At 33.2% G+C, this 25,767-nt stretch overlaps 1 protein-coding gene across 1 annotated transcript in view; it reads left to right on the top strand.

Moving 5' to 3' along the window:
* LOC139528919 (uncharacterized) overlaps positions 1–25,767 on the top strand; it is a 178,914-nt gene that overhangs the window by 21,522 nt on the left and 131,625 nt on the right. The window contains exons 5-8 of the mRNA XM_071325156.1: positions 7,862–7,901; positions 13,770–13,867; positions 18,418–18,468; positions 22,185–22,235. Coding sequence (XP_071181257.1) covers positions 7,862–7,901; positions 13,770–13,867; positions 18,418–18,468; positions 22,185–22,235 — 240 coding nt within the window. The remainder of the gene's footprint in view (positions 1–7,861; positions 7,902–13,769; positions 13,868–18,417; positions 18,469–22,184; positions 22,236–25,767) is intronic.

Genomic DNA, 25,767 nt, shown 5'->3' with positions numbered 1-25,767 from the left:
TTTAAGCCTGTTATGTTTTTCTTTTCAAAAAAATTTGAAGATCATTTAAAAATATAGAAAACAAAGCAGGTGAACGATTTTCCCCTTGCCGCACCCCCATCACATAAGGAAAGAAATCAGATTTTTTACCCTGATGTATAATACGCGATTTGGCATAATCATACATACTCTGAATAACACGAAAAAATTTCCCATTTACTTCATTCTGCAATAATTTGAACAGAATTAAATTTCGCTGTAGAGAGTCAAACGCTTTTCAAAGTCGATAAAAGCACAATGTAACTTTTTCTTTCCCAATTTTAATAATTCAAATAAAATATGTAAAGTAAAAATATGTTCAGTCGTAGAATAATTCCTTTTTTTTTTTTTTTTTTTTTTAACGTAACAATATCTTTATTGCAATCTTGCTGTAACAAATTACTAAGTTTACAGCTTTAACTTAGTATCCCTCATGTTAGCTTACCAAATAGTTAAGGGAAGCACTATTTGGCATGGTATTATTTATTCATAATATTAGTATTCATAACATAAAATTTTTCACAAAATATATTCTATAAATTAATGTGATTATACACATACATTACATTTTGTTTCTCTTTTTCATAGTATTTATTTTTTCCGGAATCAACTCCGTTATCGGTATGATCCGTGTTTCCATTAGTATTGGGCACAGTATGTGTTGTTTTTCGCATGTGCGTTATCGGGTATAGTTTGGATGTGTGTCTAAATTATATAAATATTATCCACTGGATTTAACGATTATATATGGTGAGTTTACTATTCAAATTTTCCTTCTGAAACCTGCTTGGTTTTCATTTAGTATACATAATCTTGTGTTCAATATTGAGGTAAAAAGTTTACCTAGAGTAGACAATAACGTTATAGGCCTATAGTTTTGTGGATCATTTTCAGAGCCTTTGTTTTTAAACAATGGATTTACATTTCCTATTAACTATGCCTCAGGCAACAATCCTGTGTCAAAAATAAAATTAGATAAACACACATAAACATCAATAAAAAATTCAATAGACAAGCATATATACTCATTTACAATCAGATCATCACCAGGTGTCTTATTATTTTTCAGACTTTTTATGGCCTTCAATATTTCATCTTTAGTGATACAAGCATTAAGAAATACATTTGATGAATTTTCGTTTACATCATTTTCTAAAATATACCGATCATTTGTTTCTTTATTTTCATTCAGATCCTTTAAAAAAGAAAACAAATCTTCAATATTAATATCATTGTTTTTCTTTCTTCTACCTCGATTAATAATTTTCCAAAATTCTTTCGGGTTTTTTGTTCGCATCTTTTTCATTTTTGAACGTAAATCAACGTTAAATGATCTAATATTTTTATCCATAGTTTTTTTATATAAAGTCTCACTACGTTTCAAACGTTCCTTGAATATACGTGAACCATATCGTTTATATAACCTTTTTGATTTTCTAAACGCCCTCCTTTCCCGGCGGCATTCTGTGTTAAACCAATCACGGTGATTTTGTTTCCCTCTCGTGTAATCAAATCCATAAGTTTTCTGTACGAACTCCTCAAATGTATTTCTAGCAGAATTGAGTAAAACATCTCTTATTTCATTTACAATTTCATCAATAGTATTTTTATCAACATTTTGAACATTTTAACAATATTAACAATTTATCTGAAATATTATGATGTCGTGGAAAATGCATGCGATGAGCACACATAAGCTAATTTATATTTACAGTGCTAATTACTAAATGTTATGTATATTTAGATAAGTAGGCAATTAATCCACTTATTCAAGTACATTGAGACATGTTAATATCCTTTATAAGTCATAAGACATATATTTATATATAAGGTTTGGAAGAGACACTAAGCTTACTTAGTGGAATAGATAAGTGAATGTTAAAGCGAAAAAAGAAAAGAAATAAAAGGAATAAATAATCAACACTAGAAAAAAAAAGTTAATAAAATTTTAAACAAAACGATGAGTGTCACTAGTAATTTTCTCAACAGATTTGAAAATAGCAATATTCATACTATATGAAAACATAATTTTTCGGAAAATCTATAAGTCAATTAATTGGTAATACCGACATAGCTAGTTGATAAATTAATTATCAAATTACTACCACAATTTGATATTAATTAGTATTGTAATTTTCATTGTTATTAATAAGTGATATATCAACATTAAAAACCTAATCTTGAATTCGATTTGGCTAACGCGGCTGTGAATGTTTATATGCTGATTTAGGTTATTTATCTCTTCGTTTTTATTTTGTAGTAAGTCACCGGTTTTATCATATATAGCCATTTTATAAAAAAATACTGTTTGCAAAAGTATGAATTATTCTAAATAATAAGAATGTTCTTATCTCAAGAAGAAAACTCTAGCCGTATTGGGCACAACTTTTTGGAACGTTTGGTCCTTAATGCTCTTCAACTTTGTACTTTTTTGGGGGGCTTTCGAAATGTTTTTATTAAAGCGTCACTGTAGCCCGGCTGATTGGTGCGGGATTTAGAGCAGATTTGCTCACTTGATGAGGAAAGTATGAAACTTTGCACAGTTGTTCTTGGTTGTATACCCTTTGATTTCAGCTATGGACCCACTCAGAAAAATCCAATATGGCTGCCATTTTCTAGATGGCGGAAAAAAAAACGTTATAAATATCAAGATTGTCCGCAAGGTATTCTATATAATTTCGGAAATTAAAGTAATGATTCTTTGAAAATGGTCTTCATGTTCTTTGTTATCAATTAATTTTAAAATATTAATAAAATAGTTTGGTTATTTCTAGAACGCATATATTTGCAAATATGGCTGCATATACAAAAACAAATAGTGAAAATCAAAATGTTAATCAATATGTAACATGTTATTGTATTTTTTTTTATATTCTCAATGGTTTAAAGATTGGAATGAAATAGGTTGAACGATTGAACGCGGATATAGGTCGGTTAAATGTGGTGGCGTATTAGGTAACGTATCTGAACTTTGCGGCAGTGCCGATGTCACCTTGTCTCGTGCTTCTTCAATGCCACGTCTTACGTCACTTATCGGGTGTTCATCTGCCGTACCCACTATATCGTCAAATTATTCTATGTAACCAGTATGTGTACCCTTTTTCAGGCGGATGTGACGATTGCAATCATTTAAAATAGTTAAGGGACAACTATTTTCTTTTCCAACTACGTATGCAACTAGTCAGCGGGCATGGTTCTAAAATGAACTTCTGGTCAGCACGTTTATTAGTTTTAATTGTAACAGTCATTTTAGAGTTTGTCGGAACTGTGATAGTTCGTTTCATGCAATCTTGCTGAGTTGAAATCTCACCTCCAATGTTAACAAATGCCACATTTATCACTTTGTTGTTGATGGTAAGTGTGGGAGTACTCAGATTTATCACAGCGCCCAGTGTGTCCAAAATATCTAGCCCAAGTATAACATCGTCTGGTAACGGCGTTTTGCACACATCTCACTATGTCTTTACCATGTTTACTCTATCAATGTCGAGAGAGGTGTTCTTTATAATCCTCCCAGTAACAAGCTGTTCACCCAAACCACGTAGCGTTACGGTATTTGAATCTTCATTATCTGCTGGAATTAATTTCTCATTCTCTAATGTTATCATTGCAGCAGTGTCTACAGTCATGCTTACACTGTGATCGTATAAAGTACATCGTACTGCTAGGCTTTTTCCAATGGTTCGCCTGATGACAATATCGGACGAGGCCGTAGGCCTCTGTTCGGTTTTGTCATGAAACGATGTTTTATGGTCCGACTCGTTGATGTTTAAAGACTTCTTGGTTGGGGTTGCGCTTTGATTTTCTCTGTATCCTGGTGAAGGTGACCGTTGCCTGAAATAACCGGGATTTCTGGAATTTATCCGTAGTGATGCTGACCGTTGTCTTCAAGGACTATATTATCTCTGGCTTAGGGGGGTGTTGCTGGTCGATAGACATAAAACTTGGATGTATTTTTATATGGCGATCTACCGCAATTATATTGCCAAGGGGATCTTCCACGTGTATATTGATCAGGTGATCTTCCATTGATCTTCCACGATTTTATTGACCAGAAGACCCAAGGTTATATTGATCGACCAATCCACAGTTACGCTTATTAGTTGAAAGCATAACATTAGCTAGTTTTGTGACAATTTGAGTGAAGTTACGCACCTCATTTTCCAAAGGACTGCTCAAATTCCCTTTATCGGTCGGTGATACTGCGCTATCAGCAAAGAAGACATGCCGATGGGCATAATTGACATTTTTTTGGTCCATATATCAACATCGGGTTGCTATTGAAATTTTTAAGTGTTTAACGCCTTGTTGATAGTTTCTGGGTTCCTCACTGTTAAATGCCTTGCAGAATCTACGTCTTTACATCCTCGGAGGAATGCTTACGTTCAAAACTGGTCTGATAGTCTGTCTTCCTGAAGTGCTTCAATGCTTGGAATCATCATCTGTGTTTACCTTGCGAGCGTACTATAAGACTACATCGGCCAGACAATCTAGCCTACACACCTTTTTCATGTCTTACCATTGTCGTCTACCGCAGTCCGTCCAAATTGGTTAATTAACACCTCTAAAAGTCATGGATCCTCTTCCTTTGAATATTTGCATTTGTGGGAGCCGTGGGCTTCGGCTCCGGTCCTTGGCAACATAATTTTCTTACCATCGGGTATATTCACTCTCCATAGAGGAGTCTTAAGAAGAGCTATTGACACGTTCTTTTAATTCCCTGTGCCCTTTCCTGAATCGGTCAGTTGAGTCAGCCTGCTGTTGTGGCAAGCCTGTTATAGTTGCCAGGAAATGACGAGGTTGTCATAATTAAAGTCATAAATGTGGGAGGAGGAGGATTCGCCATTGTTTCGACAGGGATGTGACTGTTATTAGGCACTACAGTCTACATTGGAGAAACCTGATAGAATCCACTTGCAGCCAATTGTTTCTGTAATGGTATGATGCTCTGAACCACATATGATTGACTCATAGTAGGTGGTAAATGTGCGTTAGCACACACATAAGCTATTTGGTGCTATCCGTGATCAGTACTATAGGCTTCTAGTATGTTCTTAAATTGAGGTTGTTGTTGAATAACTTCCAAATTTAGGTGAGGACACTAAATTTGTCTCCAACAAAGTTGGTACGGTTAATGGTTCATGTGAACTAATTGGGGAAAGACCCAAGGCAAGGAGTTTGTTGTTTACTTGCGTTGTACTGGCTGCGGTCATATTTTGGCTTAGAAGATGTGTCAATTGCAGGAATTTTAACTTCTTTATTTCGGTTGTCCACTGATTCACTAACAACAGATGCCATTTGTTAGAAAGTACCCTGCTGTTTAAATGCACTTTTGAATTGAACTGTGTCTCCTTCTTCAGTTGTTGTCTGTCAGGTTGTCCTTCCGTCTCACCACCAAATTGAATTTCTCATTGGTCTGACTGTCAATTCCGCTAAGCGCGAACCATTAGCCTTGTGGTCTATCCTGTCTTTGCTAAATTTGCTGAGATATTGCTCCCATATGTTCATTATTGATATTCATTGCCTCTTCTGTTCAGCTTGCATCGTTATGAGACCAACACATATTTTATCGATACGCGCTTCGTCCTGTTTTATATTGCGGTCAATCTCAGCTGTTCTTTTAGCATTAGATTTCCTATCTGCTAAAAATTCTTGGTACAATTGTTGAATAGCCATTCCTGAGTTGTCCTCTTAAAGTGTCTTCAGCGGTGGGTTTCAGAATCTCCATATCCTCAAGTGAATAAGTTTGCCATTTCCATGTTCTTGTCCTTGTTGTCCTCAATTCCTGCCATTTTAATGATATCACAGTATACTATCTCAACTTGTAAAATATTGCAACCCAAGAAATCGGATAGGCACTGAATAATATCTTCGGTCAGATAAATCTCAAATCACAGCTTTTATGTGTGACCTAAGACAAAACATATTGCAGTTTTTAATGAAAGCTTCTTCTGCAGCTACTAATTTGTATCTGAAATGACAAGCCACGCAAAATCATAAGGAACTAACTGGAACAGAGACTAAATGACACTATACTTTATTAAAATGCTTAAATTCTATGGAAAGGAATACCCGCCATAAATGTAACTTCTTAATTTGTAAATGCAATTTCTTAATTTGTTAATGTATTGTCTTCATTTGTTTCATGAATTTCTACATTTCTTGATTTGTGAAATGTGACTCCTTTAATTTGTAAATGCAATGTTTTAATTTGTTAACGTATTTTCTTCATGCGTGTCAGGAATTTCTACATTTCTTAATTTTTGGAATGTAACGTGTTTTTTCGTTTGAGTCACGTTTCGGGAGATCGTGTCGGTGTAATTGTTACCGCTGCCTGTCAAAGACAAGTTAAGTTTCTAAAGAAAAACTACCAGTTACAAAGCAAGAACTTATACATGTCTTGAATAAAATAGTTTCACAATATTGTACACGAGGTCGCTGTGGATTCATGTCTTCTCGTACCTTAAAAAAATATCTCAAGTTAATCAAATTTCTTAGGAGAAAGCGATTATATGATGTTCTTTGAACGAAAATTTATTTCATATACAACGGTTGAATAATTATAATCACACAATATTCTACACAGTGATCTTTAATCAGTGGCGGGAAAGGGGATGGAAGGTTCCGGGTGTGGACACCCCTACTTGTTTGACTACTAATGCTTTTGTATGGGGATAGATGGTCGGAACCCCCTTTTCTATTTGACTTGCAAGTGTTTGAACATCCTTTTAAAAATGGCTGGATTTGCGACTGATTAGTGGATAACAGGCTCCAACATACAAAAATAGAACTGGGTTGTTTTAATGTTTTAATATAAAGGAAATAAAACATAGATGGGTGTATGAAAACACAGATTTCAAATAAATACTGAACTTTAAAAAATCTTAATCCATTGAGTTTTACTTATTAACTTTGTAAAAACTAAGCTTGGGAATATTGTGGGACTATTTTTTATTCTTGATTTGTAACTTCTTGATTTATAACATGTTGATTTGTAGCTTGTCGTGTTTCTTTAGAAACGGAACTTCTCATTGGCTGGAGGCGCTAACAATTAAACTAATCTTCCAACCGTTACTCAAACAAAGAAAAAAGTTACATTTCACAAATTAAGAAATGTAGAAATCTATGTAACGATCGTGAAATACGTTAAAAAATTAAGAAATGGTATATACAAATTTCAGAAGTTGCCTTTCACAAATTAAGAAATGTAGAAATTCATGTAAAAGAAGCCGCCATTTTGAATTTCATCGAAAGAACAAAACAAAATTTTGCAAAGTACACCAAGTCATTCAAATATGTTGAATTTCGGGCTTCCAGCATCAAATCCACTGTGGTTTGTGCAATACTGGATAATATTTTTGAATGTATGGCGGCCATCTTGAAATAAGCCGCCATATCAAATTTTGAGGGTTGGTCTATAGCTAATTTTGCTTAGTACACAAAAATTAACAATCATGCAAAATTTGGTGCTTTCCTCATTATTTGAGCATTTTTTTCACCGACTTCTGGATATTCTTAAATGGATGAAACTCCCGTCTAGTGTAAAAATTTCACCTTTTGTTAGCTAATTTTCGTTTGTTTCTCTGTCCTATATGTTCTCCGATTTATTTGTATTGTGGTCCTATCATGTAATGTTGTCAAAGACGGAGCGAAACATGTGACAACTTTATTTTTGATTTATCAACGATTGCCCTCCATCATTAATTCCTGGAACATGTTATACAGGTTATATGTGTTAAAGCAGATTTAACATTTATATTAATTTGTATATCTGTAGGATGTGGACAAGAAATCGAACAAATCATATATGGTTAAACATGCTATACCTTTTTTTCTATTTCAGACATAAGTACTACACAACCAAACGCTAAAGCTGGTCACATGTAAGTAAGAAATATCCTTTTTTTATTGTCTTATTCAGCATCTTAAATGCGCCCTCAAATAATACAAATACATGATTGTCCGTTGTACTTATAATTGTGTACAGTATTTAGCATTTTCTCTTAGAACACAGCTCCTGACATGTTTCAAAGACCTAGAACACTTGCTCTTTTAAACTTGTTTACAGGAAGATTTAAACGTATAAGAGTGTAATTATGGACTTGTACAACTTTACCGTCTGCTGACCTATTGAAACAGTACATTAACGGGCGTTAGAGTGACACTTGTTATGACTAGAATCACCCGTGCATCATCAGTGAGTTCATGAGCACTTTACAGTTCAACTAGTTTTCATGTTTAGCTCACCTGGCCCGAAGGGCCAAGTGAGCTTTTCTCATCACTTTGCGTCCGTCGTCTGTTAACTTTTACAAAAATCTTCATCTCTGAAACTACTGGGTCAAATTTAACCAAACTTGGCCACAATCATCATTGGGGTATCTAGTTTAATAAATGTATCCGGTGATCCGGCTAACCAACCAAGATGGCCGCCATGGCTAAAAATAGAACATAGGGGTAAAATATAGATTGTGGCTTATATCTCTGACACCAAAGCATTAAGAGCATATCTGACTTGGGGTAAAATTGTTAATCAGGTCAAGATCTATCTGCCCTGAAATTTTCAGATGAATTGGACAACCCGTTGTTGGGTTGCTGCCCCTGAATTGGTAATTTTAAGGAAATTTTTCCGTTTTTTGTTATTATCTTGAATATTATTATAGACAAAGATAAACTGTAAACAGCAATAATGTACATCAAAGTAAGACCTAAAAAAAGTCAACATGATTAAAATGGTCAATTACCCCCCTAAGAAGTGATTGTCCTTTATAGTCAATTTTTAAAAAATTTCATAAAATTTGTAAATCTTTACTAACATTTTCCATTGAAACTACTGGGCCAAGTTCATTATAGATAGAGATAATTGTAAGCAGCAATAATGTTCAGTACAAACACATCACCATCACCAAAACACAATTTGTCATGAATCCATCTGTGTCCTTTGTTTAATATTCACATAGACCAAGGTGAGCGACACAGGCTCTTTAGAGCCTATAGTTTTGTTTAACCAACATAGTTCCTGTCTTTTTTTTATCAAAATATTGACGCTAGCATCAACATGACCAATATCTAATATTTTGTTTCAAAACAATTCCAGTATATTACTATTCATATCTGTACACTAAGGTATTGGCTATAACAATATTCTGATCCAATTGTTTATGTGAAAAAATAAATTGCAGTCTAGCAGATGACAAAATAATTTTCTAATCCATATCAATTCACCAATGCACGAGTGATCAAATGAAAAATAAGTATTCCATGTAATAGATATTCAGATGGACAAACAATCTAAAAATCATTCAACTTATGTCACTAATTTTAAACAATAAGCTGCTATTTGATAATGTTATGACACATTTTTACCCTGATCAACACTATCAGAGACATTTAAACCTTTAAATATCTATAAGCATGAACAAAATCTATCCAAAATATATGATGTTTTACAAACGTAATAAATGTGTACTGGTAAAATGTTAAGCTAGGGGTTTCGTTATCACAGATTACTTAAAACCTTTACTAAATTGTTTAATAGATATATAAGGATTTGGTTTTTAAGTTTAGTTGTACCTGTAAAAAACTTATTTCAAACGGGAGACACATCCTCATTTTTACGGAAATGATGCAGTTGTTTACCATGCACGGAAATATAGAAACGATCCTTCAAATTAACTTATTCTAAAAGATAACCAAGTCAACACTGTAATTATATTATTTAATATTGTTATCAGTAAATAAAAAGCAAACTTGTATCTATTATTGTTATATATATTTATACATTCAAGGATCTACAAACTGTCGATACCTGTATATTGGCATTGCACAAGGTCATATTTTCTTCTTTGACTGTTTATGACGTCTTTACACTAAATACTAGTACATTGAATATCTGATGTGTACTGATTGACAATTAAGTCTTCGATAAAATTGAGAATGGAAATGGGTAATGTGTCAAATAAAGGCAACAGTAGTATACCGCTGTTCAAAACTCATAAATCCATGGACAAAAAACAAAATCGGGGTAACAAACTAAAACCGAGCAAAGAGACAACAAGCCGACCCTAGAAAAAACAACAGCAGAAGGTCACGAACAGGTCTTAAATGTAACGAGAAATTCCCGCACCCGGAGGCGTCTTTCAGCTGGCCCTTATACAAATATATATACTTGTTTAGTGATAATGATGCATGATTTTTGTATAAGTTGTTAGTGACTATGAACTATCTTTAAGTATTAGTAATGCGAGTACTCTCAGATCAGTAATAAGTGTCTTTTTGATGTTAGGATATACAAGTACCCGACCACGTCCACTCTGTGTTTTGTTTGATGTATTTCTATTTGTATCCGACTGATGAATTAAGCCTTTTTCAACTGATTGTGTTGAACATTCAATATGTCTGTGCTTGCCCTAAGTCAGGATCCTGTAATTCAGTGGTTGTAGTTTCTTGATGTGTTACATTGTTTTTTTCGTTCGTGTTTTGTATATATGTTAGGTCATTAGTGTTCTCGTTTTTATTGTGTTACATTTTTCATTTCGTGGCCTTCTTTAGCTGACTATGTGAATGGGCTTTGCTCATTGTTGAAAGCCGATCGGTGACCAAAAGTTGTTAATTTCTTTGTTATTTTGTCTCTTTTGGAGATTTGTCTCATTTGCAACCATATCACATATCTCTCTTTCTCTCTCACTTTTTGATACATTTTTAGTCTTATTGAAATCATATATATTGAATGTATATATTTGGGAGCAAACATACGATTTTAATTATTTTTTAATGAGGAATGGGATGGGAGATGGAATGGCACATCCTACATTTTTCCAACAAAAAAAGGATAATGCGTGGTTGTTTTTTTTTAAGATTATTTATCCCTACCCCACAACTACAGGGAAGACTTTAAGAAAGTTAAAAAACAAAAAGAAAAAATTAAATTAAACTTTAAATCAAAAAATGGAGAAAATTATAATAAACTATTTTCTCTTGAAGAACTTAAAACATCTCTGTCAAAAGCCCATGATACAGCTTGTGGGCCTGATAATATTCACTACCAACTCTTAAAACACTTGCCAGATTCCTCGCTAGAAGCTCTCTTGCAGCTCATGAATAACATCTGGGAATCTGGTGATTTACCATCAATCTGGAAGCTTGCAACCGTCGTGCCTATTCCAAAACCAAGTAAAGATCATACGGATCCTATTAATTATCGACCAATTGCTCTTACCAGTTGTGTCTGTAAAACACTCGAACGGATGGTCAATGATCGCCTTGTTTGGTTCTTGGAATCCAATGGGCTATTAGCCAATATCCAGTGTGGATTCCGACAGGGCCGCAGTACTCTTGATCATCTTGTTCGATTCGAATCATTTGTCCGTAATGGTTTTGCGAAAAATGAACATGTGGTGTCGGTCTTTTTCGACCTTGAGAAGGCCTATGATACTGCATGGAAATATGGTATTTTAAAAGATATATTTGATATAGGGTTGAAAGGCAATATGCCTAATTTTATTTCTAATTTTCTCTCTAACAGACAATTTAATGTTAGAGTTAATTCGACCATGTCTGATCTGTATGATCAAGAGATGGGTGTCCCTCAGGGCAGTATTTTATCTGTTACATTATTTAGTCTTAAAATCAACAGCCTTGTTGAAGTTTTAAAAAGTAATATTGAAGGTTCATTGTACGTTGATGATTTTTTAATATGTTACAGAGGCAAAAATATGAATAACATAGAAAGACAATTACAGTTATGTCTTGGAAGAATTGAAAAATGGGCCTCGGAAAATGTTTTTAAATTTTCCACGTCAAAAACGGTCGGGATGCATTTTTGTAACAAAAGGAAATTGCATCTTGATCCAGAACTCACTTTGTACGGCAACCCAATTAAAATGGTTGATGAAACCAAATTTCTTGGGTTAATTTTCGATAAAAAGTTAACCTTTCTACCCCATATCAAAATGGTAAAATCGAGATGTTTAAAAGCTTTAGATATTTTAAAAGTTGTCGGCAGCACTGACTGGGGTGCTGATCGCAACATTTTACTTAATTTATATAGATCTCTAGTTAGATCTAAACTAGATTATGGCTCTATAGTGTATGGCTCTGCAAGGAAGTCCTACATACAGATTCTTGATGCTGTGCATCACCAGGGTTTGCGTCTCTGTCTTGGTGCATTTAAAACCTCACCAGTTGAGAGTCTGTATGTAGAGGCTGATGAGCACTCACTCTCTAACAGACGTTTGAAGGTTGGACTTCAATATGCTGTCAAACTAAAAGCCTATTCAGATAATCCTGCCTACAGCTGTGTTTTTAATCCGATTTATGAAGATATTTTTGCAAAACATGAAAATAAAATTCCTCCGTTAGGTATACGTTTAAAACCACATTTAGCTTCTTTTGATTTAAAATCTGTTGCTCAAGTTAAAATTTGCAAATGTCCTCCATGGGAACTTCCCAAACCAAAAATGATATTTGATCTCCTTGAACACAATAAAAATAAAACAAATCCTCTTTTAATTCAGCAACACTATGCTGAAATTAAAGCCAATTATCCAGATTTTTCAACTGTCTATACTGATGGATCAAAAGATGGCGACAGAGTTGCATCTGCTGCTGTCTTCAGGGACAGAGCTGCAACTCTCCGTTTGCCATCTGATGCATCCATCTTTACTGCTGAAGCAGAAGCAATAATTTTGGCTTTGAAATTTATTGCTTCTTCAGATAAATCCAAATTTATTATATGTTCTGATTCACTTTCATGCTTACAAGCTATACAAAATACTAAAATTAAAAACCCAACAATTCTCCAAATTTTATATGTAATGAGGAATTTGAAAATTCTTCTGAAAGAAATAATATTTCTATGGGTTCCGAGTCATGTTGGAATCCTTGGAAACACAGCTGTAGACCTTGAGGCAAAGCATGCCCTGGGTGACCCTTTATCTAACTGTGATATACCATATACTGATTTTAAATCTAATATTAGAGAATATGTGTTTAATATTTTAAAAAATGAATGGAGTAAAAAAGATGATAATAAATTACATGAAATTAAACCTAATATAGGTAAACCTTTTAATAATTTTATGTGCAGAAAAGATCAGTGTATTATTACTAGATGTCGTATTGGTCATACTAGAATAACACACGAGTATCTTTTAAAAAATGAAGATGAACCACAATGTGTACCTTGCAACTGCAAGTATACTATTAAACATGTTTTAATTAATTGTATTGACTTTGCTGATATTCGTAAGAAGCATTTCAATGTCAATAATATGTATGATTTATTTAATAATGTTCCATTTACAAATATTGTTGCATTTTTAAAAGAAATTGGAATTTATCATAGAATATAAAAATGTTATTATATTTAAGTCGTTTTTAATTTTTATCACGTTATTTTACTTATATTGATTTTTATTTGTAAATAATCAATTTGTTTTAGTCTAGAATTTTAGTATATTGAAGGACTTTTTGTCTTATTTTAAAAATATGCTTTAAATTGTAAAAATATTCGAATTAGCTCTCGCCGCGATATAGCCTTTTTGTGCTAATGCGGCGTAAAGCAACCAACAATCAATCAATCTATTGATTAGGAGTCTTCTTAAATTAAGTGATAAGTGATATGGGGAATTTTGTTAGGCTCCCAACACATTTGATCAGTTTATTTTGAATCAAATTCAGAGATTATATTGATTTTACCTTTAGAACTAATTGGTCATTCATAATCATGACCATAATTTTGTTTTAAATTTCAGTGCTGGTATTATAGTTGGAGTTTTCGTTCTAGTAGCAGTGGCGCTTGCAGTTAGTTTGTTAGTTTGTCGATTTTGTAAACAAAAAAGAAACAGCCAAGGTATTTTAAAAATGTGTAAAATTCAAATCAACACAGTAATTTAAAAAGTAAAAACTCAAAAATACTGAACTCCGAGGAAAATTCAAAAAGGGAAGTCCAAAATCAAAAGGCAAATATCAAAAGTCCAAACACATCAAACGAATGGATAACAACTGTCAGATTCCTGACTTGGTACAGGCATTTTCTAATGTAGATAATGGTGGATTGAACCTGGTGTTATAGCTAAACCTCTCATTTGTATGACAGTCGTTTTTGAGCATTTTGAGTAGCTCAATAACATTATAGGTGTTAAACAAACATGTTCTGTTATGTCATTTTGTGGTATTTACGGCATACCAAATACCAACACATTGTTGGCTGCGTTGTCCATCAATACGAACAAAACGCGCCGATGAAGTTTTTTTTTTTGTGACTTTTTGTCAGATTTCTCCTGATTACACACTTCTTTACAGCAAGATGAAAGGAAATTTTATAATATGACGACACTCGTTTTTATTTTCGACGGTGAACGATATTTTGATCCTATTTCAGAAAAATTATAATTTATAGTTATTGCACGACGTTGAGATTCCCTTTACTTACCTGGTCAAAGAGATCATATTTAAACTTAGATGTTTTGCATAAAACACATGAAAAGCTCACAAATTGTAAGTGTTGTCATTTGAAGAATGGAAGTTGGTTCTTTAAATTGCATGAATATCTTTCAATTAGTTTAATTCAGTTTTGTCAGCAACTGCTAGTACTTCTTTTTTTAGTAAAATTATCGTTTTGCTTAATAACTGACTTTTTTAAGCTGAGTTTTTTTCTGAGAGTTTTGCTGTGCGTTCAATGATTCTACATTGGATAAAGGTAAAGGGGAAGGTTTGAGATCTCTGAAAATATATTTTACCCAGGCCCTTTATGTGTCTGTCCCTAGTCAGCAGCCTTTGGAACTTGTAGTATGTTCGTTTATCTTTTTTTTGTAAATTTATATGTTTCGGAGTTGAGTGTGACGTCCAGTTTTACTGAACTAGCCCTTATCTTTGTATAGAGGCAATCTGTAACACTCCTCCAAATGCAGGATGTTCTGTTCTGTTTGGGTAACTTGCTAGTTAAAATTATTGCGATTATAACCCTGTCGAATTTTTCGCAGTAATAAAAACGTTGCAATTATTTCTGATAAACTGATGTCGGCGAGATAAAACTCATAACAGAGTGTGATAGTGACCCAATACCATATGAATGGTGTCAGTTAATTCCATATGGGTTTACAGCGAGGAATTTACTGACCCCATGAATATCATATTAGGTCTCCAACGCTATGTAACGTATAATATAACATCGATATGAAACCCTGGCAATCTCAACATAAGACCTTATCGATACTACTTTTTATTAATTATAAAACAATTTCGAATTCTTTTTTGTTTTAATGATTAAGCCAATTGACTCGAGGTCAATAAACATTAATGACGTCATTGCACTAATTTACTAACACCCCATGAAATTGAATTTGAAAATCAGAAAACAGAAGAACAAATTTCACCCACCCGGAAATTAATAAATACGTAAAGTGTGGAACTTACTTAATTGAGATAGAAACAATTATATAGAAATTATCTGTGAAATAAGTTCCACTGGAACTCTGTTCCTTGGATCAGAAAATCCTCATTTTTTCCAAATTTCAAAGTTTTGTAACAGCAAATTTATAAAAATTACCATATGATTGATATTCATGTCAACACCAAAGTGCTGACTACTGGGCTGGTGATAACCTGCGGGACGAAACGTCAACCAGCAGTGGCACCGACCAAGTGGTGTTAATAGTTATTAAAGGTACCAGGATTATAACTAAATAGTTCAGACGCGCGTTTCGTTCACATAAGACTCATCAATGACGCTCAGATCAAAATAGTTATAAAACCAAACAAGTACAAAGTTGAATAGCATTGAAGACCAAAAATTCTAAAATATGTGCCAGATACGGCTTTAGTAATACTATTCCTGGGATAGAAAAATCCTTAGTTTTTCGAAATTTTTGTAACAGCAAAGGAGTAAAACCAGTAAGACCCCTTTTTGGCCCAAAAATTAAAGCAGTTTTACAAAATTGTTAAAAATATGTTTAACCCCGCCACATTATTTATGTATGTGCCTGTCCCAAGTCAGGAGCCTGTAATTCAGTGGATGTCGTTTGTTTATGTGCTAAATATTTGTTTGTCGTTCATTTTTTTTTATTATATAAATAAGGCCGTTAGTTTTCTCGTTTCAATTGTTTTGCATTGTCTTATCGGGGCCTTTTATAGCTGACTATGCGGTATGGCTTTGCTCATTGTTGAAGGCCGTACGGTGACCTATAGTTGTTAATGTTTGTGTCATTTTGGTCTTTTTGTGGGTAGTTGTCTCATTGGCAATCATACCACATCTTCTTTTTTTATATTTTAATTATTTATTGTAAAGTAGAATGCTTTTGCTACAATAATATGAGCTGTTTGTTTCAATACAATGCATAAATATCGGGTACTAGCATCATTCAGTCATGCTAAATTACTTAAATCTTCACAATTGTAGCATTTAAGTTAAATTTTAGACGGTTTCCGTCTTAAATGAAAGTGGCCGCATTCGTGTTATTCTTAATATTGAAATGTAAGTTGTATTTGATGATAATATATAACATATATAAAGGTTGAGGATGAACACAGATGCGGCCACTTTCATTTTTTACAAAAACCATCTGAAAAGTGACATATTTTGACATATGTGATAAATTTTTCGTATCTAAGCTTAAATCGAAGCGTTTTCTTCGACTAAATCAGTTAAAATCTTACACATCAACTATTTGAATCAACTGAAATAGATACTTAAGTGTCTAAAAGTGTCAAAAATCTTTCGTAAGACTAACCTGAAATCTGAGGCCTTTATAACCACATGATTAATAATATGCCAACACCGAAATACTGACTACTGGACTTGTGATAACATCGGGGACGAAACGTCAACCAGTAGTTGCATCGACCCAGTGGTTTAAATAGTTATCAAAGGTACCAGGATTATAATCTAATACGCCAGACGCGCGTTTCATCTACATATGACTCACCAGTGACGCTCAGATCAAAGTACTACAAACAAGTACAAAGTGGAAGAGCATTGAGCATACGGCTAAGGTTATATAGTCCTGTGATAAGAAAATACTTATTTTTGTAACAGCATATTTATGAAAAGGACCATATAACTGATATATAGTAAATAGTAAATAGTTATCAAAGGTTACAGGATTATAATTTAATACTCCAGACGCGCGTTTCGTTTACATAAGACTCATCAGTGACGCTCATATCAAAATAGTTATAAATCCAAAAAAAGTACGAAGTTGAAGAGCATTGTGGATCCAAATTACAAAAAGTTGTGCCAAATGCGGCTAATGTGATCTATTCCTGTGTTCTGATTACCCTGGTTGAAGATCTTCCTTGTACCTCTATATCACGACTGCATCTACATATTAACTAAATGTCTTCATAATATTAGGATAGATTGAGAGATCACAGAGTTCTCACATTTTCCCTGTTCCCTTTGTCTTGAAATTTTGACATTGTTTAGCTGAAAACTGACAATCTAAGCCCTTCGTAGATATCGAAAATCCTTTTCATACAATCTTTAGATACAAATGCTTATGCTTCCATTAAACTCATCGAAATTAAAAGACCAGGGGGGTCCTACCGTCATTTAAGCGGTCTCCGTTAGGTTTTAACTATATATTTTGAATGTCCTTTTGGCTCTGTGGGCCCTCCGTAAACATCAAAGACCAGACGTGTTCCAAAATTCCTTTTAGTCACATTTGTTTCTACATATTTTCACTATACATTTTGTATATCTAAATATCCGTTAGACCCTACCTAAACATAAAAGACACAAATTGTATCCAAATTACTTTTAGTCACGCTTGTATCTATATATTAACTAACTGTCTGCATAATATTAAGAAGATTGAGAGAGCAGGGGTATTTTACCATTGCCCAGTGCCCTTTGTCTGGAAATTATGCCATTTTTTAGTTGAAAAGTGACAATCTAAGCCCTCCGTAGATATTGAAGATAATATTATTCTGGGAAATCCTTTCCATACAATCTTTATATATAATTAGCGTATGATTACGTTAAATTGGATTGACATTAAAAGAACAGGGTGTTTCATCGTCATGCAAGTGGTCTCCGGTAGAGAAGTGTTATAAAAAGTAAAATCACAAAAATACTGTACTCCGAGGAAAAATTCAAAACGGAAAGTCCCTAATCAAATGGCAAAATCAAATGATAAAACACATCAAACGAATAGACAGCAAATGTCATATATCTGACTTGGTACAAAGTAAAAAGTGATCAGATCTCAAAAACTAATGCATAGATTTGTGTGGTAAATTGATATTTTATTTATAGATTAATGTCCCGTGTAATGATGTAACATTTTAAGAGAGTCAAGGACTATGTTTTTCGGAAAACATCAGTCAACTGATGCTCTTTTTGGAAAAAAATATCACTTAACGTCTCTATAAAATTAACGACGTAATTTTTTTCACTTTCAGATGCATCCCAAATTGACCGAAATGAAGCCGCCGAGCAACATAGAAATACAGGTAAAAACGCATTAAAGAATAAAACAGGTTAAATATATATGATGTGTTTATTTAATATACTATTCTGTTATTTATGTAGTATTGCGATGAACATCTGTTTATACCTTGTGTAAGATGTTAAATGTATAATCATAGACTTTTTTGTAATGCAATAAGTCCGAAGTCAGATAAGGTTACAAATAAAACTAAACAAAATGACAATAATATGCCAGGGACACCCTCTCCGTGTTCAAAATATACATGAAATATTAGTCACTGTACCTTGTCTGTTCTAGGAATTCTAACCCTGAGTTTTGTTATCCGCTACATGTCAAGAAATCTCTGTTCAAATCGCCGATGAACCCCTATTGCACCCATTAGAAGATAAACATTTGATTCCATTAACTGAAATTGATTTATGACCTACATGTACGTGTCGTTAAGAACACGATCATAATATAACAAATGGTCAATATATAAAATTCTCCATGTAATTTTCCTTATTGGATTTTTGCATGCCCTTTATTGTAAATATTGACGCAATTTATACTTTATCATGTCTTACTCGGACTATTAAACCGGAGTAGCATATAGTTGAGTGTTAAGTAAATCAAACATAATATCATAATTATGTTTTGTAATGATCCAAATTATTTGAATGACCGGCACTAGTAACTGAAATTCTCCCTCTTTCCATACGGGGGTGAGTTGCTTTTATTTGAAATATCTCTGACACTCGAAAAATCAAATGAGATTTTCCAGATTCTTGATAACAAGTGCTTGAGTTTGTATATTACACGTCAGTTGAGAAATATGAGACATATCATTGACTCATTCTTTTTTTTTTACTAAATCACTAACATAAAACACGGTAGAACATTTTCATAATAAAGAATTGGAGTAGAGGTTCAGGAGGGGGTATCTGGGGTCTGAACCCCTTTTTATTTGACAATCAAAGCCTTTGAAAGGAGACATATATTGGAACAACCCTTTTGACTTAGGCACTGTTGAACAGCCCCCCCCCCCCCCCACCCCCCCCCCCCTTTACCCCCAAATGGCTGGATCCGTCAAACATAAGTTTCAATAATAAATGGGAAATAAATAATGTTTAAAAACTCCCGTGTAAAGATAAAAACCGTAAGGTTCGAGCTATCTGTGGGACGAATTGACCCGTAGGTCAAGGGCGCTACCAAAGAATGTGCTATTATTTGAACTTCGAAAAATGAGGAAATGAGCTAAGACTTGCTTCCAAAATCAACTATGGCCTGTACATTAATGCTATGGTAACATTTATTATTTATAAAGCTGTTTTGCGTAATATTTTATTGAATGATTCCGCACAATAATGTGGCCGTCGTTGCAATCAACACCGTCACTGAGCGGTAAAATACAAACGGAAATCTGCCGAAATGTGCAGTTTCATTCTATTATCAAATGACCAATTAATGAGTGAGTCCGATCCTTCGCCCCATCTTGTCAAATCTCTTTCCAATTTATGTGTCAATTCAACTCCTAGCAAATATATTGTGTTTCTTTCAAATATTAAAGCTCTTTCATAGCTGAAATCTCTTTCCAGGAGCTGAATATATCTTAAATATCTCATCTTTCGAGGATAAGCTTATTTTTGCATTGGTACTGCAGCCATCTTGGATGCTTTAATCATATGATTAAAATTTAATACACCTCAAAGAGGTGGATTAAGTTAAACGACAGTTTTAGCCTTTTTAACGCAGCGTTAAATTTAAAGACAAGTTGAACAACACACTAATCATATGATTAAATTTAATAGAATGATTCAGAAATTTTAACGACGCGTTAGCACTAACGACAAGTTGAACAACAGACCCCAGATCTCAAAAACTAATGCATAGATTTGTGTGGTAAATTGATATTTTATATCATCTTCAATATCTGGGCGTTATGTATTCGGGTTTCGTTTTCTGTAATTAGTTAATACTTCAGTTTCGTTATGTATATCTCTTTCATATTCATTTGATAAAATTTACTGTTTGCAATAGCATAAATTGTTCTATATAATAAGAATGTTCTTATCCCGGGCATAAAAACAATGCCGTATTTGGCAAAACCTTTTCAACTTTTGATCTTCAGTGCTGTACAACTTTGTACTTTTTTCACTCTCGATCTTTTATATCTGGGCTTCACTGGTGAGTCGCTTTTGGCGTATTGAATTTTAAACCTGATGCTTTTTGTTATCTATTAATCATGTTTTTCTTTGTCTAATATGTTCTCCTATTTATTTGTAGTGTAGTCCTGTAGTATTATGTTGTCATTTCAATGTTAAATTTAACTTTGCCATTAAAGTGCGAGGTTTGGCATGCCACAAAATCAGGTTCAACCCATCACTTTTATTCCCCTTTAAAAGTGTCCTGTACCAAGTCAGGAAGATGGCCATTGTTATATTATTGTTCGTTTCTGTGTGTGTTGCATTTTAACGTTGAGTCGTTTGTGTTTTCTCTTATTTTTGAGATATTGAGATAAAATGTGGCACGGTACTTGTCTATCCCAAATTCATGTATTTGGTTTTGATGTTATATTAGTTATTCTCGTGGTGTTTTGTCTGATGCTTGGTCCGTTTCTGTGTGTGTTGCGTTTCGGTGTTGTGTCGTTGTTCTCCTCTTATATTTAATGCGTTTCCCTCGGTTTTAGTTTGTTACCCTGATTTTGTTTTTTGTCCATGGATTTATGAGTTTTGAACAGCGGTATACAACTGTTGCCTTTATTTATTAATAGATTCATGTCCTGTGTAATGATGTAACATTTTAAGAGAGTCCGGGACTATGTTTTTCGGAAAACATGAGTCAACTGATGCTCTTTTTGGAAAAATATCACTTTGGTTATGTAAATCATCATACTTTGAACGACAAAATTATTTCATTTATTAATATTACTTTTAATTATGGATCTTGACATACTATGAATGACAAAACTATTTTATTCAATTATACTACTTTTTCTGTTAAGTCTGTTTTTTTATGATATAAATTTGACGTGAAACTGTACTTATGTATCCCGTCATACTTTGATCCACACAATTATTTTATTTATTATTATTACTTTATGTTAAGTCTGTGTTTGTTATATCTACTTTACGTGACTCTGCATGTATGTATGCCGTCATACTTTGAACGACAAAATTATTTTTATGTCTACCTGTGCGAATTTCAAACGTGCAATTTTACACCAGTACTGAAAACCTTCTATCCTTTACGGGTAGACTTTACATAGATAAATCAAGTCGTATAACAAAAGCAAAATGAGTATGTTAAATTTGATGTATGCTTTTTTGTGCTTCTTCGTTACATTTGTTGGTTTTATAGTGATATTAAGATAATAACACAATATTGACTGCTGTACCCCTATTTTTGACATTTTCACTCTTTGAGTATGTTTGTTTTGTTAATACATCGTTGACAATGTAATGGAATTAGACGCGACTGTCATAAAAGTGGGAGACTTAGCTAGCTACAAAACCAGGTTCAATCCACCATTTTCTACATTAGAAAATGCCTGTACCAAGTCAGGAATAAATGCCAGTTGTTATCCATTCGTTTGATGTGTTTGGACTTTTGATTTTGCCTTTTGATTTCTGATTTTTCTTTTTGAATTTCCTCGGAGTTCAATATTTTTGTGTTTTTACTTTTTTTTTAACGTGGATGTAAGCTAAACGACGTAATTGCATGCGTCAGTGAAGTCTTTAGGTTTTTTTTCACTTTCAGATGCATCCCAAATTGACCAAAATGAAGCCGCTGAGCAACATAAAGATACAGGTAAAAACGCATTAAAGAATGAAACAGGTTAAATATATGAGCCAGTCCATGCGAAAAGGTACAAAAACGAAAAATTTACGAAATTCTAAAAAGTGTGCATAATTATTGGTAGTAGACTTGTGATTTATAAAACACATTTACTTTTCCCCATATCATCAAGCTGTGAGCTACACGCACCTGCAAGTGCTGAGACCCCCCCCTTAGTTTTATCAAGATTTTCAATGAATTATTTCATAAATTTCAATCATTTTCAAAGTAAGGTTTAAGTGGCTTGATTTGCCAATTGATAATGTTAACCCCGGTAGCAGTGGGGATAAGGCTCTCGCTTACGATGCTGATATCAATGCAATTAAACCGGGCAATGGCTCGAATCCCGTGCAACTGAGGTTGATTTATATAATATTAAATAACTTAAATTTCAATTTCTAAAACACAATTTGTCATAGTTTTTGTATTTCCCCTCATGTGTTAATGTTGTCTTACTTTCTTTGAACCTGTAGAACTGACTGAAATTATTGACTTTTGTCTCTGTAGTATCGTATTTATTTAAGTTTCTGGTCGGTATAGCATTGGTCGGGGGGACAAATGATTTTACACTTGCGCCCATACAAAAAATTCAGATATTTCTACGTCTTTTTCTGTTTTGATTGACAAATTCGGGTTAGAATTGACAATCTTATGAATGTTTACATTAATGTAAATTTTTTTTCGGATAAAATCGTTTTTCAAAAATACTATACCAATCTTTGATAACGTGTCCTGTAAAGTTTATCAAAAGGACTTTTTGTACCTTTTCGCATGGGCTGACTCAGACCATTTTCAAAATCACAAAAAAAAACAAAAAAAATCGAAATTGACAAAAAGCAATGAAATATCGAAATAATTATAACACTTTATATCCGACGTTATAATTTAATGCAAATTTGGACATATAATTATCCCTAGCAACTAAAAATCTCCCCTTAGCAACCATACACCAATCAGCAAAAAGTCCATATTCCCAATATTTTAGCATCGGTTTGAAGATTCAAATGGATTCGGCATCTATCAAAACATCTAGTTTGCAAAAAACACATCAAAAATATGTTGATGTTTTAAAAAAGTTATAGCGAAATCACTAATTTTCTACACATAGGCCTTTCTTGGTACTTTCGCCGATACCACCTATAATTGAGCCAGTCCATGCGAAAAGGTACAAAAACGAAAAATTTACGAAATTCTAAAAAGTGTGCATAATTATTGGTAGTAGACTTGTGATCTATAAAACACATTTACTTTTCCCCATATCATCAAGCTGTGAGCTACACGCACCTGCAAGTGCTGAGACCCCCCCCCTTAGTTTTATCAAGATTTTTAATGAATTATTTCATAAATTTCAATCATTTTCATAGTAAGGTTTAAGTGACTTGATTTGCCAATTGATAATATTAACCCCGGTAGCAGTGGGGATAAGGCTCTTGCTTACAATCCTGATATCAATGCAATTAAACCGTGCAATGGTTCGAATCCCGTGCAACTAAGGTTGATTTATATAATATTAAATAACTTAAATTTCAATTTCTAAAACACAAGTTGTCATAGTTTTTGTATTTCCCCTCATGTGTTAATGTTGTCTTACTTTCTTTGAACCTGTAGAACTGACTGAAATTATTGACTTTTGTCTCTGTAGTATCGTATTTGTTTAAGTTTCTGGTCGGTATAGCATTAGTCGGGGGGACAAATGATTTTACACTTGCGCCCATACAAAAATTTCAGATATTTCTACGTCTTTTTCTGTTTTGATTGACAAATTCGGGATAGAATTGACAATCTTATTGTAATGTCAAAGATAAGCTAAACCTGAGTTGTTACTATCTTTTATTTCAGACCTCCAGAGAGGGTAAAAAACTGAAAATATACAAAAATGAATCTAATAAGCACAATGTTCACAATCAACAAATTTCACAAAATAATAGTACAATTAGTATTAACAATGTTCTTCATACATTGAAAAATATGTCTTTCTTAAAAAACAACAAAAAATGATAAAAAAATGCCATAAAATTACATTTTGAATAACAAATTGATAACACGAAAAGTGTTCCATACACACACTGTTTTAAGAAAAAACGTACACCAAAATATATGGCTCTAATGGCGTTCCATACAAAAAATATTTTGACAAACTGACAGAGTAAAATCAAAAATCGCAAATTAAGAAGCTTAAAATGACTGAGAATTGTGTATAATAAATGCAGGAATAAAAATAACTATCAAATAAACATCGGAATGCTTAATTTAACATGTAAAATACAAAATAACTGTGACGTGAGATATGACTCCTGAGAATCGTTTGAAATCACAATTTAAATCCAAAGGACTGACCTTAGACTTTAAATACGTATATCGGACATACAAATAAAGGTTATACACTACAGTTTAACAGAAAACTCACCCTGTGGAGGGTTGAATACCATAAAAAAAGTTTGTTTGGCTTTGCCGCTGTTGCCGATTGGCAGACATCATAATAAAATTCAACATAATGACGGAACAGATCCGTAAATTTCCGGAGTGTGACAATACACTTATGAATGTTTACATTAATGTAATTTTTTTTCGGATAAAATCGTTTTTCAAAAATACTATACCAAACTTTGATAACGTGTCCTGTAAAGTTTACCAAAATGACTTTTTGTACCCTTTCGCATGGACTGGCTCATATATTAATTTTTGGTTGATAAATATAACAGCTATGGTAATTACTTTTTATAGTAAAAGTAAACAATAAAGACAGCAGTATACCGCACAAAGAGAACTTTGAAAATCGTAAAAATCGAACCAGCAAGAGGCAGACAGGTGACAGATTGCAAACCTATAGTCCCCTTCGACTTCGTCGGTAATGGACTAAAAAACTTTACAATTAACCCATGTCATGTAATAAGCTAAGCTATTACTTACACATAATCAGAATCCCATGTGGTGCTATTGTCCAATTTCAAAATACATGTTTGGTGATACTCGAACTTCGTTCCATTTTAATATTAGTCAATGTCATACATTCTTTAATTATTTGACACTAATACTAAATACAATACCAGCAATACGTTTCATATAATACAGAATGCAAAAATAAAAGAACGCCGCTTTGATAAAACAGAAACAAATAGTTTTGATTTAATATCACAGCCAATGTTCTCCTTTCAGTAAGATTTCTTAGAAAGCTTAACCAAAAATATCAATTATGACAAACAAACAGTCAAGGCTATTTCCTATAATATTTGCAGGATAACGGGATAAACATTTATTTATCTAACTGATAGCTTCCCATTACCCTCAGCAAGTCATAAAAACACCAGACTTAACACAATATTATCTCATTTATATTATACAATAATAGTTTGGCAACAAAATCAATATACATATAAAAAAAGAAGATGTTGTTATGATTGTCAAAGAGACATCTTTCCTCAACAGACCAAATGAAACAGAAGTTAACCATATAATGGTGTAAATTAAGGATATGTTGTATGAATGCCAAAGAAAACTCTATCCA

This window comes from Mytilus edulis, chromosome 6 (assembly GCF_963676685.1).
Source record: "Mytilus edulis chromosome 6, xbMytEdul2.2, whole genome shotgun sequence".
NCBI lineage: Eukaryota > Metazoa > Mollusca > Bivalvia > Mytilida > Mytilidae > Mytilus > Mytilus edulis.
This window is presented reverse-complemented; position numbering and strand designations above follow the sequence as displayed.